General features: G+C 55.4%; 1 protein-coding gene across 1 annotated transcript; it reads right to left on the bottom strand.

The window, feature by feature from the left end:
- Positions 1-2,188: 2,188 nt before the first annotated feature.
- Positions 2,189-11,009, bottom strand: Lhx5 (LIM homeobox 5). Its single transcript, XM_005371860.2, has 5 exons — positions 10,453-11,009; positions 8,346-8,569; positions 7,484-7,761; positions 6,664-6,829; positions 2,189-3,395 (listed from the first exon to the last, which is right to left on the bottom strand). Exons 1-5 carry the CDS (start codon positions 10,623-10,625, stop codon positions 3,028-3,030), a joined length of 1,209 nt encoding a protein of 402 aa, XP_005371917.1. The 5' UTR covers positions 10,626-11,009; the 3' UTR covers positions 2,189-3,027.
- Between the last annotated feature and the right edge of the window lie 229 nt (positions 11,010-11,238).

Raw genomic sequence — 11,238 nt, 5'->3', positions numbered from 1 at the left:
AACTCACAGAGATCCGCCTGCCTCTGCCTCCCGAGTGCTGGGATTAAAGGCGTGCGCCACCACCGTAATTTTGCTACTGTTATGAATCGTAATATAGATATTTGATGTGGGACCTCCAAGGGGTCATGGTCCACAGGTTGAGAACCATTGGTGTAGCATGTATTCATGAACCTGGAGGATGTTCTGAGCCAGCCCGTGACTCCATGGCTATTTGCCGGACACAGCCCTGGGTTTCAAAAGAAAAAGGAAAAAGGCTGAGAGAACGTGCAGGTTCAGCTCACCACAGTGCCTGGCATTCTGGGTAATGGGGTTTTTCTGCCTTCTGTTGATCTAAACTCTCTAAATTCTCCACAGTGAGCAGCTAGCTCTAATGAAGACCCGAGTGCTGTAGGGCAAAGGGGGGAGAAAGCCGGCCGTCTTGCGGGAAACTTCCGATGACCACATGGACAACCGAACAGGTTCCTGTCATTGTGCCCATTTCAAGTAGCTCATCCTGCCCATTGCCTATCCGCCCCCACCCCCACCTCACCAGTGTTAAAATGGGACAACCCCGTCATCTGAGCTTGAAGGACAAGGGACCCAAAGGCAGGGCACGGCCATTCATTTTCATACCGTTTCTGTCTTTCTGGTCTTTCTGTCAGACCCAAGTTGGAAGGGACTGAAAGAAGCAGTCTCTCTGACACCAACTTTTTCAAGTTGGGAAATGGAGGTAGAAAGGAGTGAGGTGCTTGTTTTGAGGTGTGGCCTCAGGCCTCCTAAGTCATATTCAGGGGCTTCATATGCAGTCAGTGGGCAGATGCATGAAGTCATGGGTTCGATCCCCAGCACCACACTCATCAACTGGAGCGGGGCACGCCTGTAATCTCTGTGCTAGGGAGGTCTTGCCACAGGTTCGAGGCTAGCCTGGGTTATATAGCAAGATTCTGTACCCCCAAACAAAATAACAACAAAAGTCCTAGCCGGCTCTTTCTAGCTAGTCTTTTTTTTTTTTTTTTTTTTTCCTGAAGACAGGAGGTGCTTCGGGAGACTTGGAGAATCACAGGCCACTTCCCACGGCCCTTCATAGCAGCTTTACAGACAACTGTGTCTGTTGCTGTCTGCCGTACAACTGTACCCTTTTCTGCTGTTGTTTACAGCCGCCCGGGATTATATTCAATATAAATGGGGGTGAAACTAGAACCCCACCCTCCCTCTCTAAGGTCTCACTATGCAGCGCAGGCTGGCCTAGAACCTACGCCTCCTGCTTCAGCTTTGCGAACATTGGGACTAGAGGTGTACACCAGCGTGTTCATTCCACAGTCATTCCAAAGGCCTACTACGTGCTAGACGGGCTTGTGACTACATCAAAGCAGGAGAGAACATCCTCAACCATAGAAAGGCACAAAGTGGGGCCAGTGGGAAGGCTCAGCTGGTAGAGCCGCTTGCTGCCAGAGTTCTAGCGTAGGGTCCCATATGATGGAAGGAGACGGCTGACTCCCAACATGTTGTCCTCTGACCTCTGCACACACATCATGGCACACACACAAGAACAAAATTAAAAAAGAAACCACCAGGGGCTCAGCAATTAGGAGCACTGACTGCTCTTCCAGGGGACCCAGGTTCAGTTCCCAGCACCTACATGGCAGCTCACAACCGTCTGTAACTTCTGTCGCAGGGGATCCGACACCCTCACAAGATGACATACGTGCAGACGAAACAGCAATTCACACAAAATAAAAATAAACAAATCATTAAAAGAAAAGAAACCAAAACCCAAACTAATGCCCCTAGAGCCGTGGTTCTCAACCGTCCTAAAGTTGCGATCTTCCTCATGTTGCGGGGACTCCAATCACAACATTGTTTTTGTCGCTACTTCCTAACTGTAATTTTGGTATGGTTATGAATCCTAAAGTAAATATCTGTGTTTTCTGATGGTCTTAGGTGACCTCTATGAAAGGGTTCTCACTGCCCTGGTGCATGGGGATCGGGACCTTATACCTGTCAAGATGTAATGTTGGGACACCTACCCTGACTCTCAAGATAGTAGATAAAAAAGACCACACAGAGCTGAGGGAGAAAAGATTTTTTTTTATTAATCTTTCTTTTTTAAAAAAAGTTGACTTTTTGTTATTTTTGTTTTTTTTTGTGGGTTTTTTTGTGTGCTTTTTTGGTAAACCTCTTTCTGACTCCCCTTCCCCACTCTGCCCCACCCTCCTCTTAAAAATATAAAAATGTCCAGACCCAGATAACTAGAGTACAATAAATAAACAGTAAACACAAAAACATACTTTATTTGTTTCTTCTTTATACAAAATAAGGAAACTAGGAGCGTCCGACTTCCAAAAAAGTATAGTTTGTCCTGATGGCCCAGCCTCCAGGCCCCGGGCAGGGAGAGTGATCCCTGGGCAAACGCCTAGCGACTTGGCGCCCGGCTCAGGGACAGAGCAGGGGTCGGAGGGTTCGAATCCTGCCCAGCCCTCAGGATGGAGGAGCGGGGGAGTTGGGCCCAGGCTGGCCCAGTCCTGACCGCGCAGTTTCCTAGACAAACTGACCTTGAGCCTCAAGATTCGCCACCAGGGGGCGCCAACTCGCAGGTGGATTTGTCTTCCCGCAAAGCCACCATTCACCAGCGGTCGTCTAATTTTCTTCTCCGGCTGAGGCTTTCCTCTTCTTTCTCTCCCCTCTCCCTTTCAACCTCTCTCTTTATTACCTTTTTTTTTTTAAGAGAAAGAGTGAGAAATAAGATTTCACAATGGCCTCGGCTTGCAGGGAGGGGCCGCGCCACGGTCTCCTCTCCTTGGTCCCAATCCCCTCTTAGTTCAAAGAGGTGATGTGGGCGGGGGGTCCCGCGGGCGTCTGAGGTGTGCTTGGAATCTCGACCCTCCAGAATATTGACTTTGGTCCCAAGAAATTGCGCAGTCGCGCGCCGAAGCTCTGAAGGGTGGAGATGCGAGTTGCCGGGTGGGTGCGAATCCAAAAGAGGACTCTTGAGAGTGACCCAGGAAGCGTTCAGGACTCGATGACAGGGGGCGGCCCGGCCCCTTGGCCTTACCAGACCGCCGCCTCGTTGAGCTCGGGGTTGGGGTGCGACAGGGGTCCGCTGTAGCCGCTGGTGCCGCTCATGGGGAAGGGCGGGCTGGGCCCGCCGCTGAACACCTCTCCCGGCATCGGGTGCAGCGCTCCGGGCAGACCAGGCTCCGGGCTAGGCGTGTCCGGGTGCGAGATCATGTCGGTGAACCTGGGGTTGTCCGCACCGTGCGGCCCGGCCAGTGGCGGTTCCAGAGCGCCCAGCGGCGTCGAGCCGGGTCCCGACGCTGCCAGGAAGCTTGAGTCGGCCGGGGACTGAGCCTGCGATGGCGGGCCGTGAGCGAAGAAGTCGTAATTGCCTCCTGGGGTGTAGTAGTCGCTTTGGTAGTCTGCGGGAGGGACAAGAGATAAGACGTGGCGTGAGGACAAACTGCTAAGACCGACAGGGATTCAGGGACCTGGGAGAGGTGACCCGAGGGCGCGAAGGCCATGGCACATGGATAGGCCTGTGGATACAAATATGCGGAAGGCGCAGGAAAGCATGCCACTGGCCCTAGGTTAGACCTAAGGAGGCCCTCAGAGGCCCAGGGAGGAAGCCCGAGACCCTGGGGACGGAAGGCCGAGGAGGACCAGGAGTAAGGCTGGAGAAGAGGCAGAGAGAAATACGCAACGGCCGAGGGACTAGAACTTACAAGGACGGGGAGCAATGAGGGACATAGGCAGCGAGGGAGGGAATAGCAGGTTTCCAAACACGCCGAGATGGGGAGAGAGCCTGCAGGGGTCAGAGGTGCGGAGCCAAGGGAAGACTTAGTGAGAGATGGAGGGATGAACATGGAGACAACGATCGGCAGCCCCAGACGTGCCACCGCACCCCGAACAGCCAATTTTACTGAGGTGAGAGAGCGCAAGGACAGGAAGAAAGAGACAGAAAAACGAACAAACAAACAAACAAACAAATAATAAGCGAGCCGTGGTGAAGGTACGGATGAGCCCAAGAAAATGAGAAGACCAGGAATCGCCTTAGGTGGCTGCAAGACTTGGAGAGGAACCCGGGAACAAAGTGGCTGCCGCAGCTCTAAACACCAAAGGGGTTCCGACCCAGAACGCGGCCCCAGAGGGAGAAGCGGGACCAGGTCAGCTGCCAAAGCTCAAAAAGGCGGCGGGCAGGGGGCCTTGACCCGGGGCGAGCAGGGCGCAGAGCCAGGGGCAGCCTCGGCGTCTTCTGCTCTCCTCCCAGTGGAGACCGACCGGAGAAAGCCAAGCTCAGTGACTCCGGAGAGGGGACCCCAGTTCAGGACCACTTGCGGGTTCCTGGGAGGCGGGGGTGCCTCTGGTCTCCACTCTCTAACCAGAGGAGCTTTCTAGACGCCCAGGTTATTTTGAAGTATTTGTGTCAACTCTTCCAAAGGTCTTTGTCCCCAAATAAACGAACATTTTTCCCACAAATTCAGGGATTCAGGACTCAAGGGTCAGGAGCTCAAACCGCAGCAAGAAATTGCTTCTGCTAATACTATTTGCCCCCACTCCAGATCGCCCCCTCCTGGATTGGGGTGCAGGACCCCGACAAAAGGAGTGCCTTAAGCCTATTGGGGGGGAACAGTACCCGCTTTGAAAAGCAATAGCGTGAAAACCGGCCTCTCCGAGGCCAGGGTTTCTTCTGGAACTCCACTCCCCTTGTTCAGCCCCGTGGTCCGATTGTACAGTCGAGTTCTGGATGTCCAGGTCACCCACATTTTTTTTCCTTTACCGAAATCTGAAATCTATCCAAATCGGGAATGGGGGTGGGGTTGCCTGGAGACCTGCTTGGAGTGGAGGCAGTTTAGGTAACAGCTAAAACGGCCGCCAATTACTTTTTGAAAAATCTCAATACCATTCTGCTCGAAAGTTTGGGAGGTTGAGAGATACGAATTTGGGGGCACTCAAAGGAACGGAAAGGGATCGCGCTAAGCAGGGAAGGCCGCGGCCCTGGAGCCGTGCGCGCCGCCTCCGCCCATATGGCGGCCGGGCCGGAGGTAATTGGAACAAACGCTGTCTGAAAAGGGCACAAAAGCCGCAGCTGGGGCTTTGTCCGAGCTCCCACGGGGAGCCGCGGGCCCCGTCACCCGGCCCCTTTCTCGCCCGCTACCGGCCGCCGCCACCGGCATCTCCCAGTGCGGATTAGGCGGGGCTGCTGGGCTGGGGGCTGAGGAGTCCTGAGCCCCCCGTCCCGTTTTCGGAGAAAAAGGGGGTTCTGGTGTTCTGTCCCCCACCCTGTCCCGCAGGCTTTCAGAGAGAGGGGTTGGCAGGATGAGTTAGGGATGGGCTGGTCCCCCTGAAAATCTTGATTAATTACTCAGGTTGCTGCAGAGGCTTCCAGGCGGGTACCGCCCCCACTATCTCCGGGCTTCGGGTTGAGATTTTTTTGTGTGGAGGATAAGCTAGGCGGAAAGATTAGACGTCCTAGGACACGCCCATCACCGTACAGTTTCGGCTCCCCCAACCTGGACCCCCGCTACCATGTTAAAATTACCGGCTCACTCCCCCCCCCCCAGCAATTTCCAGGAACCTAGGCCTAGTCTGCAGATAAACTTCCCAGGCTTCCGCACGTGGAAGTCCTGCCAGGGGTCCTCTTTCTACGGGGTTGCCGGGCTTCCATCGCCTTTCCACCCTGGGCATTGTCCCCGAATACACTGCTAGCCTCACCAGCTGGGTTTGGAGACCCTAGCAGACCAGTAATAACACAGTGCCATTAGTGAGACTCTCGGTGACTCCACAGATCGGAAAGGCTCGGGAATTCAGACCAGTGAATTCTCCGCACGGAGGAGAGCAACGGAGGAGAACAAACGGGGCAGGCTTGCAGCCCCTCACCCCCCCCCCCCCCAGGGAGCAGGCCAGGCTGGAGGAGCTGGGAGGAAGATGGGGTGCTGGGATAGGACACTAGTCCTAGGGAGCAAGAGAAGAAAGGATCTGAGCAAGCAGGCTTGAGTTTATTAACGACGTCAGTAATGTCGTTTGTGCAAACCAACGGGTCGTTCTCCCTAGACCCAAAGATGGGTCCGGAGATGATCGGAGCATCACCTCCCCCTGCCCCATTCTAGACCAACCCTTTTACTTGAACCCGAGTGGACCCTAGATCCATACAGGCGGTTGAGTCTTCCGCACGCAGAATCCAGGGTGTCTCTAACAGAGCAGAATTGCTTGCTACCTTTGAAGTCAGTTTCGAGAAGGCAGAATCCTTCTCCCCTGCCTCAAGCTGGTAAGGAGTTTCAGCCTTCCCTAAGCTCACCAGGCTACCGGCAGTGGATAATGGAAGTAAGGCCAAGTGGGCAGCGAAAGGTTTTCGTGCGCTGCCCCAGTATGACCGAGGATGTGTGTATAAGTGTGTTTGTAGGACTCTCCTGAGCGTAGTGAACCACACCTGTGTGGACCTTACGTCTGGTTGTTTCACTGAGGTCTCATTGCCAGCGGGTGTGTATGTGAGTTCAAGTGTCCTGTGTGGGTGTTCCTGTTCAGGAGATACCTGTGGGTGAGTAACCTATGCTAATGAGTCTGTCTAGGAAAGGCTTTGTGTATATCCGGCGTGGGTGGGGAAAAATAAAGACTGCCCTACTGTGGCCCCAAACGCTAGGAGGCCCAGAATAGCTGTGAGCCCGGGCCGAGTTGCAGAGCTCCCCTTACCTCCGTAGTAAGTGTACGGGGTGGACCCCAACATCTCAGACTCGTCCAAGCGGCCGCCCAGGGGACGCATGCGCCGCGGACTCCGGAAGAAGGCGTGTCTCCGTGCGCCCAGAGCGCTCAGCTGTTTCATGCGGCGTTCTTTGGACCTTCGGTTCTGAAACCATACCTGAGGCAAAAGAAAGGGCAGTAAGCTTGGGGTCAGGAGTGACCCCCCCCCCCCAACACACTCCTGCTGAGGTTGGCCCTGCTGGGTCCTAGCGCCTTGGGCATACCACGACTCCCCCGAGGCGAGGGCTGGGACGGATTAGTCCTGGAGGGGCGGAGAGGGGCTTCGGCAAACCAGCCAAGGGTGAAGGATTTCGCGGACCCGTGGGGTGACTCATAAAGGCTCCAGCTTCCTGGCCCTCGGCTTGCCCGCGGACTGACGGCTTTATAAAAGCCTCCTACCCCTTCAGGCCCTCACCCGCGGCTGCGGAACCAGGCCCCCCGATTGTCGCTTTGCCAACGCTAGAGCGCGAGGACATCGCCCCTTTCTATGTTGGAGAGGAAGGGGTCCTGGAGGCCGGAGAGGCTTAAGTCATTAGCTGGTCAGGGTGGGGTGACGGGGTGGATGAAATTCAGAGAGGTCTGGAGACCTCGTCCAAAAAAAAAATCACATTGCCAGGACAGTGGGACAGTATCAATCTTTTAGCTCAAAAGTCCCCTCTTCTAAAGGGCGCAGTAATAGACTTCCCCCTACGCCAGGCCCTGAGGGTTCAAAGGCTAGGCTGCCCAACCCGAGCACGCCTGCTGGTTGGGAGGGTTGGCCCGCCGGCCGCACCTGAATGACCCTCATGTTGAGGCCGGTTTCCTGTGCCAGCTGTTCGCGGATGTGGCGCGTGGGCTTGGGCGTGGCCGCGAAGGCCGCTTTGAGCGTCTCCAGCTGCTTGGCTTTGATGGTGGTGCGCGGGCCGCGCCGCTTCGTGCCGGAGTTCTGCTCCTCGTTCTCGTTGTTAGCGGTCTCCTTGTCCGATGAGGTCGAATTGTCGGTCTCTTTGGGGTCGTCCTGTAACGGGTCCTGGAGGTCCGGGGACAAACTGCGGTCCGTACAGGATGACACTGCGGAGCGGACGGATTGGGGACAGTGGCATCAGCGCGATCTGTCTCCAATTCAGAAACCCGTTTCTGAAGACCTCTCTGCCCCAAGCAGTCACACCCCTCCCCCGGAATCGGCGTCCATCCACTCCCCCCAGACTAGGTTTGGTTTGAAAGAGTCTTCTCAGAGCCTCCCAAATTTGGAAGCTCCCGGGGAAGCGGGGCACACCCTCTGGAGAACCTTTTTTTCCCCCCGGGAGTGGGGACACATTGTAGCGTCTCACCTCCTCCCGCCCAGTCTCGCCTTCTTCCAAATAGCGGTAAACCTGCTGGTCCTTCTAAAATTTACCAGGACCTCAAAAGACACTGAAGGGTTTTTTTTTTTTCAGTTCTAAATTGGGGCAAGGCGGGAGAAGAGCCTGGTTTAGGGTTCTCCTGTAGAATCAGCTCTGTCTCTCCAGCCCTGAAGCAGCCCCCAAAAGATGAATCTTGGGCTGAATTCAGCATAGCCCAGAGCAAGCGCGGGGTGATGGTTGAGAGTGTCGGGCTGGTTGCTGGAGCCCGTTTGCGTCAGGAGGAACGCTGGGAAAGGAAAGAGGCCTCCATACCTGAGTTGAGGCTTCCTTCCTTGAGGCTGGAGGAGCTCAAGTAGTCGTCCTTGCACACAAACTTGTTTTCGTCGATCACGTAGAGCTCCTCTCCGGTGGACAGCTGCTTGTTACACACCATGCAGGTGAAACAGTTGAGGTGGAAGACTTTGCTCCGGGCCTTGCGCACCAGGTCACTGGGAGAGATGCCTTGCGCACAGCCTGCACACTTCGTGCCAAAGCGCCTGTGGATACAAGGCGCCTGTCACTGTGAGGTGGGGAGGTGGGCCTGGTGTCCAAATCCTCTTCAGTGCTAACCTCTTCCCTCCCGCCCTCTGTGGTTTCCCAGCTACCTTCATGTCCATATCTGTCAGATGGAAACCTAATTCTGCTCTCCCTAATCAAAGCTGGTTTAGGGCCAGGTCGTCCGTCCTGCTTTTAGTGTGTTGATTCAAGGTCCATGGTGCTGTGACCAGAAGAGGTGGGAGAGTAGCCTTGAGACAGGGTGTCCCAAGATACATCCCCTGCCTTTAGGTCCCCACCAAATACATCTTGGCTGTTTTAGGAGCCCATAAAGCATTTAAAACCTGTAGGCCAGGTTTCCATCATTCTTAGGTTTTCCCTCTGGATTGGGAAGGGGATGTCCCAGATAGGACCACTACTGTCTGTCTCTAGCAGCAGGGTGGAGGATCCAAGCAGAAATTAATGCCATAACCTTCTTCTGGCTTCTGGTGCTACCTGCGAGACCTGCTGGACACCCCCCCCCCCCCCCGCAGGAGCTGGGGATAAGAGGCTCTCAGAGGAGTAAGTTCTGGAAACAGGAAGTCAGTTTCTGTACGCACAACCTCCTCCCCCATCTCTGGCCCTGGCAGGCGGCGGAGGGCAGGAGAATAGGGACAGAAGCTTCACTTAAGTCCTCAGCTGGGACCTGGGATCACTCCAAAGCCCCCTTTCCCTTGCCTCTGAACCAATCTCCTTTCTTTCTTCCTTGGACTGTGGAAGAAAGTACCCCCCCATACACACACAATAAGTACAAGAAGGGGTAGAGGTTGTGTGGGGAGTAAGAAGAGGGCTCAGTGCCTTGGGGGGACCCCCCATCCTCTCACACCCATGTCTCTAAACAGAGTGAATTTGGGTGACATTGATGTAGTGAGGGCATTAGAGACCATAAGTCACTTTTGGCCTTATCCGGCAGCATAATTGGCTATATACACCTTATCAAAAATCATTAGGTGCTTCACAAGCATGCCACATTAGGGGCGCCAGGGCCTCTGGGGCTGGGGAGTTTACACGTGTAAAGGCGCGGCTGACATTTTCTCCTATTCAAATTCCCAAGTGCCGAGCCACTGGGGCAGGCGGCTGCCTTTCTCCTCTGGTGAGCTAATCACGCCCCCTCAGTGCCTGGAATTCAGACTTACAAAGCCTGTCAGGGTGCAGAAAGAGCAACCATCGAAAACACTACAGGTTTCAAGGCTGCTCCTTAGCATTTCCCATCTGGGGAAACTGAGTCCCACAGAGGCACTGGGTCCTGGTCTGTGTGTGCTATGGATTTGGGAAGGGAGGCTGACACATCGCAGAACAGACCTGCTGATTCTCAGCCTCCATTTCTTCAGTACCTTTCCAACTAGGGAGAAAATGGATCGGGGTGGGGGTGGGGGGCAAGGGAAGGTCCTCGGTCCCTCATCTCTAGAAGAGCCCTTCCTGCCTGGGCCCTTTGGAACTGGGAAGTTTCTGTTCGTCGTCAGATTACCCTCTGGGCTCAGGGTTACTATTGGGACCAAAAGCCCCCACTGCTCAGAACTCCTGGAGCACCTTTGGGATCTGGGAATGTACGTCCTGAAGCTTCTGTCCCGGGGACTCGGGTGTGGGGAAAGGGCCGAGAGCAAGTTGCCTCTGCCATCTGGCCGCTCTCTGCTGTCTGGTAGACCCAAGGTGAGGCAGCTAAGCAGCGTCCTCTTTCCTCGCCTTAGCTTCTCACGAGGAGCCCACGACAGGGTGTGAAGAGGGCAGAGGCCAATCTGCCTCCCCTCTAAGCTGGGGTGGGTCTCCTGGTCTCCTAATTCCCGAGGTGCCCGGTGGAGCTCCGGCCAGCCAGTGGCAGGCAGCAGGGCGCGGCGGGGCCTCTTACCTGAAGAAGTCGTTTTTACAGTACAGCTTGCCCTCTCGGGAGAAGCACTTCTCCGAGAGGTTGGTTTTGCACTCGCAGCATTGAACACATTTAATATGCCACGCGCGGTCCAGCACGTTCAGCAGAAAGCGGTCGAGAATCGGCCGCTCACAGCCGGCACAGTGCACCATCATAGCCGCGCTCCCCGGGCGGCTCGGGCCGCCTCGTCTCCTTGGGACCCCTGGGCCCTTAGGGCCTCCCGGTCCCGGCTGCGGTGGCTTTCAGTCTCCCTGGTCTTGAGGCCTCGGCAGGGGCGAGTCCGGTACGGATCAACTAAGACTTCGCGGGTTCAAGTCCTCCGACGCTCTCCGGCCTGGAGCTGCACTGCCCAGAGTGGCGTGGAGGGCGGCGGCGGTCACAGTTTCATGTCACGGGTCGCGCCCGGGCGCTCGCTTCAGCCTAGAGCTGGTGTCCTAGGCGGCTGCTGGCTTAGGCGCTGGCGAGCGGCTTTCCCGGTTGGCGGAGGCGCCGGCACTTTCCCCCACTTTCAAGCGGTCCGGATCCTCATCTTTGTCTGGCCGCCGCCTAATTCGCGCATCCTTATTCAGATTTGGTGACGTGGTGCTGCACGTAGGGTGCCGGGCGGCCAATGGGCGCGCTGTGGCCATAGCAACCTCTTAAATTTATAGCATATCTAAATTGGCTACAGCGTTGCGGTCAGGACAGAGCAAAAAAAACAAGACATCAGTATTGCCGAGTATTTGCTAGTACCTGGTTCCGAGGCTAAGTAAGTATTTGCCTTCTAGT

Source organism: Microtus ochrogaster, unplaced genomic scaffold (assembly GCF_000317375.1).
Source record: "Microtus ochrogaster isolate Prairie Vole_2 unplaced genomic scaffold, MicOch1.0 UNK132, whole genome shotgun sequence".
Lineage (NCBI taxonomy): Eukaryota > Metazoa > Chordata > Mammalia > Rodentia > Cricetidae > Microtus > Microtus ochrogaster.
The sequence above is the reverse complement of the archived record's forward strand: the minus strand, read 5'-3'. Positions and strand labels throughout refer to the sequence as shown.

Coding starts and splice junctions, on each gene's coding strand:
- Lhx5 (XM_005371860.2), bottom strand. CDS start 10,625: ATGATGGTGCACTGTGCCGGCTGTGAGCGGCCGATTCTCGACCGCTTT. Junction 8,570..10,452: donor TGTAAAAACGACTTCTTCAG/GTAAGAGGCCCC, acceptor TTGTATCCACAG/GCGCTTTGGCACGAAGTGTG. Junction 3,396..6,663: donor CCCGTACACTTACTACGGAG/GTAAGGGGAGCT, acceptor TCCCTCCCGCAG/ACTACCAAAGCGACTACTAC.